Raw genomic sequence first — 13,680 nt, forward strand, 5'->3', positions numbered from 1 at the left:
AGAATCCAAGTATGATTGTTCCCAGTGCCCCTGTAGCGTTGGTGTGGTTGCCATAATGTGAACCAGAGTGAACGACACTGGCACCCCTGTGTGTTGCGTGCTGTAATTCAGCAGATGTACATGTCCAGGAGAAGGCGACTAAATGCTGCTCACAGTCTATCTTGTTTGAGGAAACAGCTGGTGCATTTGCAGCCCTGCTTATTTTGCATGCTCGCTCACCACATATAGGCACCTCAGCACTTCTGTGTCCAACAACGCTCCCCTGCCACTCATGGTGCACGTGTGTGTTTGTGCAACTGATGATGTTGTTATAATTAAATCGGCAAAAAATGCATGCTATATTTGTTTTATTTTCTGAACAAGTGCGGACCCTAATACAAGTTGCGTTCTGTCTCATGTGAACCATACTAAGTTCCATTGACCACAGACCTACCCCTACAAGTAGTCTCAGGTTCAGTACTATGGTCGTCTCCCCGGTCCAAAAAACACCTTTCATATTACCAGTTTCTCAAGTGAACCATACCCTAAATCAGACTAAACTGCCAGTGTGGAAGGCCAATAAGATGCATGTTTTTGCACTGAAATTCCACGCACAAAAGTGAATTATCCCACATTCTTTTTTTCTCTCACTTACTCCTCATGTCACATGCTGAGACTCTATTTCACATTTAGTTGTCATATCTAGATGGACACACTACAGAAGCTGAACAGCAAATTTGCATTACAATGGCTCTTTCAGCTCAGAGCCCATGTGGCCGTTTCATCAACACACACTTACACGCGCACACATTTTTGCTTTCCAGGAGATCGATGCTGCTGCTTATGAATCGGTTGAGGCTCTAGGCAGTGGAAAGCCTTTATCTGTTTTCATCTGCACATATTCAGTGCTGTCAGCTTTCCACATTGATCTCCCAGCCTCTCTGCACCCTATCAGTGCTATTACAACAGCACTCTGCTGTTCTGCTTCATCCGGCTGTCATTACAACTTGTGTGATTCCTTTTGAATCAGCACTTCTGAATTTTTTATCATTTTTATCTTGTGGTTTGCAAAGATGCATCAGCAAGAATTTTGTTTTATAAAAATGAACATACAGTTGAAGTCAGAAGTTTACATACACCTTAGCCAAATACATTTAAACTCAGTTTTTCACAATTCCTGACTCCCTGTCTCAGGTCAGTTAGGATCGATGCTTTATTTCAAGAATGTGAAATGTCAGAATAACAGTAGAGAGAATGATTTATTTCAGCTTTTATTTCTTTCATCACATTCCCAGTGGGTCAGAAGTTTACATACACTTTGTTAGTATTTGGTAGCTTTGCCTTTAAATTGTTTAACTTAGGTCAAATGTTTTGGGTAGCCTTCCACATGCTTCTCACAATAAGTTGCTGGAATTTTGGCCCATTCCTCCAGACAGAACTGGTGTAACTGAGTCAGGTTTGTTGGCCTCCTTGCTTACACGTGCTTTTTCAGTTCTGCCCACAAATTTTCTATCGGATTGAGGTCAGGGCTTTGTGATGGCCAATACCATGACTTTGTTGTCCTTAAGCCATTTTGCCACAACTTTGGTCATATGCTTGGGGTTATTTTCCATTTGGAAGACCCATTTGCGACCGAGCTTTAACTTTCTGGCTGTCTTGATATGTTGCGTCAATATATCCACATAATTTTCCTTCCTCATGATGCCATCTATTTTGTGAAGTGCAAAAGTCCCTCCTGCATCAAAACACCCCCACAACATGATGCTGCCAACCCCATTCTTCACGGCTGGGATGGTGTTCTTCGGCTTGCAAGCCTCACCCTTTTTCCTCCAAACATAATGATGGTCATTATGACTGAACAGTTCCATTTTTGTTTCATCAGACCAGAGGAAATTTCTCCAGAAAGTAAGATCTTTGTCCCCATGTGCACTTGCAAACTGTAGTCTCGCTTTTTTATGGCGGTTTTGGAGCAGTGGCTTCTTCTTTGCTGAGCAGCCTTTCAGGTTATATCGATATAGGACTCGTTTTACTATGGATATAGATCCTTGTCTACCTGTTTCCTCCAGCATCTTCACAAGGTCCTTTGCTGTTGTTCTTGGATTGATTTGCACTTTTTGCACCAAACTACGTTAATCTCTAGGAGACAGAATTCGTCTCCTTCCTGAGTGGTATGATGGCTGTGTGGTCCCATGGTGTTTATACTTGTGTACTATTGTTTGTACAGATGAACATGGTACCTTCAGGTATTTGGAAATTGCTCCCAAGGATTAACCAGACTTGTGGAGGTCCACAATTTTTTTTGTGAGATCTTGGCTGATTTCTTTTGATTTTACCATGATGTCAAGCAAAGAGGCACTGAGTTTGAAGGTAGGCCTTAAAATACATCCACAGGTACACCTCCAATTCAGTACACCTCCTGTCAGAAGCTAATTGGCTAATTGTCTAAAGGCTTGACATCATTTTCTGGAATTTTCCAAGCTGCTTAAAGGCACAGTTAACTTAGTGTATGTTAACTTCTGACCCACTGGAATTGTGATATAGTCAATTAAAACTTAAACAATCTGTCTGTAAGCAATTGTTGGAAAAATTACTCATGCCATGCACAAGGTAGATGTTCTATACGACTTACCAAAACTATAGTTTGCTTTTATGAAATCTGTGGAGTGGTCCAAAAATGAGTCTAAATTACTTCAACCTAAGTGTATGTAAACTTCTGACTTCAACTGTAAATCTAGGAGACAAAACATTTGCCCTCATATCCATTTTTTATATAGTCTAGGTTGTGTTTTTGATTTTTATTCAGTCTGATTTTCTTTTTTGTGGATCATGTTGATTCATTAATCTTCCTGTCTCAGCAGTTAACTGAGTGGCCCTGGTTCTGCCGGGCTGCTGATGATGAAATTTGATGGCATTTGTTCAGCTACTGTGAATGCAAATGCATCTCTGACAGCAAACAGGAAAGGTTATGAAGAAACCTATTAAGTTATCCAAACATTTGATTCACAATCAATTACTGGTACATTATCGACAGGTGGACATTAAAGTAAACTCAAAGTCTGAATGTGTACTTGTGTAGTTGACTTGAAATACATTTGGAAAATGACCTGCAGTGTGACATCCTATGCTATACTTTTAATGCTGTACTTATTTTTACCACATTTTGTAATTTTATAATTATTATGTATGCAGCGTTTATGACTTTGAATTAATTGAGAGGCTATGTGAAAAACTGTATGTGTACTTTTAAAAATTATCTAGTCACACCGCAAGACCATTTAAAATGAAAGAGTGAAGGCAAAAAGTTGATTAAAATGCCAAAATGCTTAAAGAAATTGTGATCAGTCAAAGCAGCTAAAAACAAACTTTCCCTTATACATTCATATAACTTTTAACATAAAATCTTACAAATGTTGATTTAAAAAAATCCATGGACAAAGAGATCTCTGCTCAGGCTAGTTGGCTTATTTGTTTTCTGATGAAAATACACAGTATGTATACATTAATAATAGAGTCATAAAGATATGACTTTATGGGGTTAACTAACCCACACTATTTGCACTTACTACTGCAATTAACCTGCACTTAATGTGCAGAAGAAGAAAAAAAGAGGAAGCTTCAAAGGTCTGATCACCATTCACTTGCATTGTATGAACCTACAGAGCTGAGTTCTTCATTTGTGTTCTGCTGAAGAAAGACATACACGTCTGGGATGGCATGAGGGTGAGTAAATGATGAGAGAATTTTCATTTTAGGGTGAACTATCCCTTTAAGATGGAATGTGTGAAAATAGTCCATGTAAGATCATGAAAAAGGTTTTATACTTGTTTTATTAAAGAAAGACAATTATTGCTACTGCAAAGATTGGTGTTGGGTAACCACTTTGAAGGGAGAACAATCATTGTAGCCATGCTGTAATATTGCTTCAAACATAATCCCCCCCCCCCCCAAAAAAAGTAAAATTAAAAGGTGAGTTCTGAATAAACTTTATGTTTGAGCCCCACACGTTTCAGCCCTCCAAAGGTCTCACAGTGGATGGTAAAGTCTTTGAAGGGAATAGGGCATAGGTATGATAACTTCTGAATGAAACACACCTACTGTGTTGTTGTTGTTGTCGCTCTTATTCGTCTCTACTTTGTGTTGCGTTCAACTTCCGGGTTAAATACATGCCGCGTGGCACCTTTGTTTTTCGGAGCATGTTCATAATGGCAAGGCCTCTTGCGGACCGATTGAAGTGTTTACATGCTTGAAGGAACGATTTATATCCACATTATATAGGTCTGTTAGTTCTATTTCAAAAAAACCGTACATGTACGATTTAGTTCGGACTAACGCGTTTACAGTTTAAAAAGATGAATTTTTGCTTTATTTGACTGAAATCAGACTTTTAAAGTGCATATAAACGCACTCAGTGTTTTTCTGGGAGCTGTGGAATCGGCTCCATTCTTCTCGTGTGTGGAGGATCCAGAATGTAGTAACAAAGTTTTATGTTTACAATACAAAATAACATTTTTATTTCCCAATATCCCACACAGGATTAATAAAGTACCCACCTTTACTTGCTCTGAGAAAACATATTGACACAGGTGGTCTATGAAAAATTACTCCACATTGAGAGAGAGTTGGCAGAATGAGACAGTGAAAACAGGAGTGTTTTATGGTTTTAAATTAATGAATGAACACAAGTGTAATCAGTTAAAGGAATAGTTCACCCAAAAATGAATATTGTGTCACTCACCCTAATGTCGCTCCAAAGCTGCATGGCTTTCTTTCTTCCGCGGAACACAAATGGTACATTTATAAATGTACTTGCCTTTTTGTAAGTGAATAGTGACTAATCATTGCGTCTTGTGAGGAGATGTGATAAGAACCAGTGAGGTTTGATGTTATCAACATAGCCAACATATTTGATTGAAGTGCTTTACTTCAGTGGTTCTCAACCTTTTTTGAGTACTGGACCCCAATCATAACTCAAACCAGTCTCAACTGGACCCCCCTGGAACCGGATTATTAATGCATAGCAAAGAGGTTGGTAAATATCAGAAATATCCACATAAAGACAGTCGCTAATGTTAATAAATGAATAAAATACAACAGGCATATTGTTTTACTCACAGACTAAAAGCTGTTTATTTGTAAACATTAGATTTACATATGTTATAAATAGATTTGGCTTATTTGTGGTGTTTTTTCATGAAACATAAATAGAATATGAAAAACTGTTAAATATCATTACTTAAAGCTAATTCTTCCCATTAAAACAAGTCCCAGTGCACTGTGATATGATGTGAAGATGCTGAGGTAACGCTTCACGTATCACATCTGAGATATGAGTGGCTAATGGGATGTCGGGTGGCTGGCTGCTCCCAAGTCCTAATGCTTACTGCATACAACCTACCTAGACACAGATGTGCCTTATCTGTTTGTGTGTGTGTGTGTGTGTGTGTGTGTGTGTGTGTCTGTGTGTGTGTGTGTGTGTGTTTTATTTTTCTCTCAACAAAGCAATTTTAAAATATTTTTTTAAATGATTCTATGGATCCCCTGCAATTATGCCACAGACCACTAGGGGTCCTCGGACCCCAGGTTTAGAAACACTGCTTTATTAATATGATTTGATTAGAGAAAAACAACTTAAATTTCATTTGGTTCATCACACAAAGTGATTTTATCTCTTCAGACGACTTTTGATGAGTCATATCGATTACTGTTAAGGCACGGTCACACATACCTTTGCATGGCGAAATTCGATGGGCGAAATACATTCATCTCAATGGGAATCCGCACGATAGTGAATTTTCATGATGGACTTCTGGTGGTGAAGAATTTCTTCAGGCCGATTTCACCTGGAGTTCAAGTTTGGTTAACTTTGACAGGCGACAGGTTTTCTGAACACTCCCTTCATCACTATTGATCGGTCACACGGGTATTGGACTCAAGATGGCACCGAGTATGGTTGCTGCGTTGCGTGCTCCGACACAACATAGCAATGTTTTGTTTGTTTTGTTCACAATTCTTATGTTTTTTGTCTTGGATGTTGTCTGCCTTATTGTCTACGACAGACAAACACTTTTGGACATTGGTTCAGCGATCTCACACCGAAAACCGGACTTCACATTCCTCAATGCCGACCCGCTGTTTACAAACACGCAAGCGGAGCCCTTTGTCTGGGCAGCACAGCCGTGGAAACGCAGGAGGAAAAGGGGAAACAGAGCCGGCGTTCTCATCAGAGTAAGACGCCGCGCAAATCGACCCCCGCTACCCACTATTCTACTGGCAAATGTTCAGTCTCTGGATAACAAGCTCTGCGAGCTGAAAGCGCGGATCTCTTTCCAACGAGAGACGAGGGACTGCTGCATTATCTGCCTTACAGAAACTTGGATGTCTGCGGAGATTCCAGACTCAGCCATTGAACCCGCGGGGTTCTCCGTGCACCGAGCGGACAGAGCGAAAGACCTCTCAGGTAAAACTAGAGGAGGTGGTGTATGTTTTATGATCAACAAATCCTGGTGTGATCAGAGGAACGTACATTCTATCAAGTCTTTCTGTTCTCCTGATCTGGAATTTCTTATGCTTCTGTGTCGACCATTCTGGCTACCGAGGGAATTCACAGCGGTCATTATCACTGCTGTGTACATCCCCCCACAAGCCGACACAGACCGGGCACTCAAGGAACTGTATGGGAGTATAAGTGAGCAGGAAACCGCGCACCCTGAGGCCGCGTTCATTGTGACCGGGGACTTTAATAAAGCCAGTTTAAAATCAGTCGCACCAAAATATCACCAGCACATTAGTTTCAACACACGAGGGGACCGGGTTTTGGACCATTGCTACTCTCCGTTCCCGGATGGCTACAAATCCCTCCCCCGCCCACCATTTGGCAAATCGGACCACTCTTCCATTCTGCTTCTGCCCGCTTACAGGCAGAAATTGAAACAGGAAGCACCCACCCTCAGAACGATCCAGTGCTGGTCGGACCAATCAGACTCTACGCTACAGAACTGTTTTGATCACACGGACTGGGAGATGTTCCGGTCCGCCTCTGATGATGACATCAAGCTTTACGCTGATAGCGTAATGTGTTTCATAAGAACGTGCGTAGAGGAAGTGATTCCGACCAGGACAATACGGATCTATCTGAATCAGAATCCATGGATCAATAGCGATGTTCGCGCGGCACTTAATGTGCGGACCTCCGCTTTTAATTCCGGGAACGCGGAGGAGCATAAACAAGCCAGTTATGCCCTCCGAAAAACATCAGAACCGCAAAACGCCAGTACAGGAGCAAGATTGAAGGACAGTTTAACACCACCAACTCTAGAAGCATGTGGCAGGGAATTAACATCATCACGGACTTTAAAGGGAATAAAAACTCCGCCATGAACACCGCTGCCTCTCCACCGGATGAGCTAAATACTTTTTATGCTCGTTTCGAGGGAAATAACACCGCCCTCGCGGAGAGAGCTCTCGCAGCTGAAGCTACAGAGGTTAGTTCACTCTCCGTCTCTGTAGCGGATGTAACCCGATCCTTCCGACGGGTGAATATCCGCAAAGCCGCGGGCCCAGACGGCATTCCGGGCCGCGTCATCAGAGCGTGCGCGAACCAGCTGGCTGGTGTTTTTACGGACATTTTCAACCTTTCCCTCTCTTTGTCTGTAGTCCCCACATGCTTTAAAACATCCACCATTGTGCCTGTACCAAAACAATCAAAAATAACTTGTTTAAATGACTGGCGTCCTGTTGCTCTGACCCCCATCATCAGCAAATGTTTTGAGAGACTAATCAGAGATTACATCTGCTCTGTATTGCCACTCAATCTTGACCCGCTGCAGTTTGCTTACCGCAACAACCGCTCCACTGATGATGCCATTGCATCTACAATACACACTACTCTCTCCCACCTGGAAAAAAAGAACACTTATGTGAGATTGCTGTTTGTAGACTACAGCTCAGCATTCAACACCATAGTGCCCTCCAAGCTAGATGAGAAACTCCGGGCTCTGGGCTTAAACAGCTCGCTGTGCAGCTGGATCCTGGACTTCCTGTCAAGCAGACGCCAGGTGGTTAGAATAGGCAGCAACAACTCCTCATCACTGACCCTCAACACTGGAGCCCCGCAGGGCTGTGTTCTCAGCCCACTACTGTATTCCTTGTACACACGTGACTGTGTGGCAACACATAGCTCCAATGCCATCATTAAGTTTGCTGATGACACGACGGTGGTAGGTCTGATCACTGACAATGATGAAACAGCCTACAGAGAGGAGGTGCACACCCTGACACACTGGTGTCAGGAGCACAACCTCTCCCTCAACGTCAGTAAGACAAAGGAGCTTGTGGTGGACTTCAGAAGAAAAGACAGAGAACACAGTCCCATCACCATCAATGGAGCACCAGTGGAGAGAGTCAGCAGCTTCAAGTTCCTGGGTGTCCACATCACTGAGGAACTCACATGGTCCGTCCACACTGAAGTCGTTGTGAAGAAGGCTCATCAGCGCTTCTTCTTCCTGAGATGGCTGAGGAAGTTTGGAATGAACCGCCACATCCTCACACGGTTCTACACCTGCACTGTGGAGAGCATCCTGACTGGCTGTATCTCCGCCTGATATGGCAATAGCACCGCCCACAACCGCAAAGCACTGCAAAGGGTGGTGCGAACTGCCAGACACATCATCGGAGGTGAGCTTCCCTCCCTCCAGGAAATATATACAAGGCGGTGTGTGAAAAAGCTCGGAGGATCATCAGAGACTCCAGCCACCCGAGCCATGGGCTGTTCTCACTGCTACCATCAGGTAGGCGGTATCGCAGCATCAGGACCCGCACCAGCCGACTCCATGATAGCTTCTTCCCCCAAGCAATCAGACTTCTGAACTCTTGATCTCCCACGATCAAAATACATCAGCACTGCACTTTATTACCCTTACTCTTATATCTCACACCGGACTGTCATAAATTATATTATTACTGTTATATTATGTTCTCTCTTAACAACTGACTATCAACCGACAGCCTGAATGTCAATACAGTACAATACTGTACATTCTATATATATATATATACATATATATATATATATATATATATATATATAATTTTTATATATTTTAATTTTTAATTTTTATTGAATAATGTGTATCTATAAAGTAAAAAAAAACAAAAAAAAAAACAGCGTATTGTATACTGTACAGTGTATGTTATTATTTGTATATTGTTGAGTGTAATTATGTGTATAACAGATGTTTAAATTGTGTTGTGTTAATTTGATGTTATTGTAAATTGGTATATGTCTCATCACTGTCACGACTGCTATGTTGATCGGAACTGCACCCAAGAATTTCACACACCATTGCACTTGTGTATATAAAGTGATTTGATTTGATTTGATTTCTGCCCATCACTCATGCTGTAATTACTGTGTGGGGATGGTCGGTATGCTCAAACAAACAGAGCAATGTTTTCATTTCGCCACAGAGCCATAAATCAATCTAGCAAATGGATTACTTATGGTTGTCTCTGCATATTAGTGGGATTGGACAAGGTATTTTAAAAATGGAAAGAACTTCACATATCACCTTTATTAAGGGAGGACTACTGTGTTTGCCATTGCGTGACCTTTATCTGTTTTTCTTAATAAAAACAAAACAGTATCACTTCAGGGACACACCCTGGACTGTATTATAAAGGGTGTGTGTGAGAGAGACCTGTCCTCTGGGTCTTGATCTTTGTTGTTTTTTCAATCTGAAACTCTACTGAGGATAGAATATATTAGGTGTGTGAAGCCGTGTGAAAACAGCTAGTGATGGCTGTATGCGTGTGCGTGAGATGTTTCTGTGCGCAAACTATTTTATCACCTCTGCATGATTAGCCGTCACTGTATATGCAGTCTGATGGCATGCTCTGTGTTTATTTACTGATATGTTCTTGAGTTGGTTTACTACAAACTTTGCTTCAAATTACAGACTTTGCTTCAAAATCTTTGCTCACTGAGAGAAGCCAGCAGACAGACAGGATTGATCAAAGCTATACTGTGTTCTTTCTGCGCAGGACCCTGTATATGGGAAAGGAAAGCTGGTTGAGATCCAGGGTCTCATTTTAGGAATGCTGGAGACCTTCAACTATGAACAGGTACTGTGCATGTTCATGTGTGTACAGTATGTGTGCATGTGTGAATGCAATAGCAACCTGACCTCCTCTCTCACAGCTCTTACAGACCCTCTTGAGCCAGACTGCTTCTATGCATACACACAAACCCACGATGGTTCGTCTTATCTTCCTGTGTATATATCTGCTACTTTATCTATGACCCTGTTTCCACCTGGTTTTAAGATGTGTTTTGGGTGATCTTATCACAAGTGGTCAGCAATAAATACAGGTGTAAACAGGGTCTAAAAGATTTGTGATCAGATCACAAAAACCACATTCGGAGGTATTTAAAAACTAATCGCATTTGAGATGTAAATGGAATCTGTCCTAAATGCATCACAGACAGCAGCATCCCTCACCTGTCAATCAACTGCTGCACTAAAACAAAAGATTGAACTTTGCTGGTTATGTGTGGATTAAAAAGGAAGTAACCATTTGATCTGAAAATTTGAAAAAGCAAATATAATACATAAGCAAGCACAAGAACTTCACGGATCTTCTACAGTGTGTCTGATATGAATACGCAGTGACACAGATGACAAGCATACACATCTGAAGCTCAGCTAACACAGGTGCTCCACTAAAACAATGGATAATTATGGTCGAAATGTTGCATTTGTGCTTAGATTGCATTTCAACTGCATCTAGGAGAAACAGTTCAAAGACGCATCTTAGTAGGTGCAAACGAGGTCTGTTAAATTTTTTCTTTTACAATTCCTTACCTCCCAACCTTTACAAAAAGTTCCATGGTATTACCATTGTTTTTGTACATGATACCATGAAGATACCATAGTTTTTGACCAAGTGACCATGTGCCATGGTTTTCTATGATTTTTTTTTTTGTACTTTGTACTTGTACCATGGTAGTGCCATGGAATTTTTTGAAGTATCTTGGAGTAACTAACAAATACCATAATAGCCCTGTTAAATTATAAAGAGATCCTGTCATACTGCTCACACAGCTCAACTGTTCATAGTGTGTTCTGTGATAGTTTCAGTGACATGTGAAGGTCTGCTCTTACTTTCTTTCTTAATGGAGTGGTGGAGATAAAAACATAGAACTGGTTGCCCAACTTAAAGGGTTAGTTCACCCAAAAATGAAAATTCTCATAATTTACTCACCCTCATGCCATCCCAGATGTGTATTACTTTCCTTCTTCAGCAGAACACAAATTAAGATTTTTAGAAGAATATAGTAGAGATGGGTGAGAAATAGAAGAATGGGTGAGAAACAGATAAATATAAGTCCTTTTTACTTCACTTTCACATTCTTCTTCTTCTGTTTTTGGTGATTCACATTCTTTGTGCATATTGCCCCCTACTGGGCAGGGAGAAGAATTTATGATAAAAAAATGACTTAAATATTGATCTGTTTCTCACCCACACCTATTATATCATGTCTGAACAAATGGATTTTAACCATGGAGTCACATGGATTACTTTTATGCTCCCATTATGTGGATTTTGGAGCCTCCGAATTTTGGCACCCATTGCATTGCATTGACCTACAGAATTGAAATATTCTTCTAAAAAATGTAATTTGTGTTCTGCAGAAGAAAGAAAGTCATACACATCTGGGATGCCAGGAGGGTGAGTAAATCATTAGAGAATTTTAATTTTTAGGTGAACTATCCCTTTAAGAGAGAGTTAAGGATCTGTTAAGGCATGTTTTATTAATATTCATAAAAACAACACAGCAATTGGTCTGATGGGTCGCACATATACATACACATGCACCAAAATACATCTTCTGTTCCTTTTATGCCCAATTTCCCAGACGCATTACACATATGACATAACGCATCCTAAATTTTGAAACCATTTTTTTCTATGAATGCACGCACACTGCCGCTTGTCGTTTGTCGGGGGCTTGAGGATGCCTTGTGCTACCTGTGACATAAAATTTTCTGGCTCAAAAGTGTTTTTTCTGTGGTGGAAATGCACATACATTTGGGTAGTTGACAAATATGCAGTAAAAACCTTTTTTTTTTGTGAAGCACAATAAAAAAACAAAATAAAAAAAAATTCATATATTTATGTAGTGTAAAGTCTGATATTTAAGAAAATATAAGGGGTCACTAACTTTGTCAATTCTTTCACTGTTTTTTGAACATTTTCACTGAACTGCACTGTAAATGTGTCCTATGGTGTTACATAACAAAAATGAAGAAAAAAAAGATAGGTAATATACAAAGAGCATGAGAGAGATTTATTTTCATTGTTAGACACTTATTTTCATATGGTGTTTTTTATTTATTATGAAATTATGAATAACATCTTTCCCTCCATTACCTGTTGAACTTGGTGGACTTTTTCATTAAATGCAAGTCAAACTTTGCTGTCATCCTTTCAAAAATGTTGTTTAATATGGTTGTTATACCAGTTTAAGATGAGTGATGATTATATCTACCCTAATGCAATATTCAACAGTTTTTTTAAACATATTTTGAGATTAAAAATAAAATACATTTTTGGTTCTTTTATGTGTGTCACAGCATAGGATATTATGTCACACTAAAGGACAGAAATGGTAGTTGTTGAATTAAAGAGAAAGTAAGAGATATTACATTCAAGCATTTTTATTTAACAATTTATGTCAAAGAAGAAAGTTTAATTTCATACAAACAATATCAAACAGTTTTTTTCTTTTTAACAAACACAATCATTTTTGTCAACAAAATGCAAAACTATTATTATAAATCTATTATATGTGCTATTACATATAGCAAATATGTATGAAAGATTTTTCCATTTGTATAGAAGATAATTTTGGTATAAACAATATGAACCATGTTTTTAATAACAAAGCAATATTTTTTCATTAACAAAATGAATTTGACTCCATTACAGCACAAATACTTTTAAGACTTAAACACCAAAAAGTCTTTCTTTGTTTAATTCATGTATGTATTTAATTTCATTTGAAAACACAATTTCAAGAATTGTTTCTATTCAGATGCTTGACACAGTTTCATAAGTCCATCTTAGAGGCGGTAGCATTACCTTAACTGATTGAACATTAGCCAGTCAAGAGGCTTGAGTCGAGCAGCACGATGCATTGGCTCAGGTTCAGGTATGACACCAACTATATTCTGTTGTGAATAGTAAATGCAGTCAGGTCTCTCTGGCCACACAAATGAATTCTTCCCACCTTTCTGGATCATGCAATTGATTTGTCTCTCATCTCTGTGAAACACCGTTATCTGGCCAACATATGGCTTGCCATCATATTTCACAGTGACAAATTTCCCTTCTGTGTACTTATCTTCTTCCTCAAAGGAGTCATCCAATTCAAGTTGGTGCTGAGTGGCAGCATTGTTTCCAAACTGTGGAGCATTTCCAAAAGCCATTTATTTATTTTTTGGTTTGTAGCAAGAGCATACTTTGGGATATGTGCAGAAACAACTCACATCTCTGTACAGGATCACTCCTGGAGATGATGGCAACACTTGGTGTGTATTGAGGATTCCTGTGACTGGTCGAACAGATGGGGGAAGCATTTTGTTGAAAATATCAATGTCCGACTCTTCAATCCAGTTGAATTTCACGCTTGTCTGCGTTTTG

General features: G+C 39.8%; 2 protein-coding genes across 2 annotated transcripts in view; both read left to right on the forward strand.

The window, feature by feature from the left end:
* LOC127444918 (uncharacterized) overlaps positions 1-13,680 on the forward strand; it is a 239,234-nt gene that overhangs the window by 125,961 nt on the left and 99,593 nt on the right. The window lies entirely within an intron of this gene.
* Positions 1-13,680, forward strand: part of LOC127444745 (vacuolar protein sorting-associated protein 8 homolog) — a 151,736-nt gene that overhangs the window by 79,669 nt on the left and 58,387 nt on the right. Inside the window, exon 6 of the mRNA XM_051704307.1 lies at positions 10,018-10,098. Coding sequence (XP_051560267.1) covers positions 10,018-10,098 — 81 coding nt within the window. The remainder of the gene's footprint in view (positions 1-10,017; positions 10,099-13,680) is intronic.

Source organism: Myxocyprinus asiaticus, chromosome 8 (assembly GCF_019703515.2).
Source record: "Myxocyprinus asiaticus isolate MX2 ecotype Aquarium Trade chromosome 8, UBuf_Myxa_2, whole genome shotgun sequence".
Classification (NCBI taxonomy): Eukaryota; Metazoa; Chordata; class Actinopteri; order Cypriniformes; family Catostomidae; genus Myxocyprinus; species Myxocyprinus asiaticus.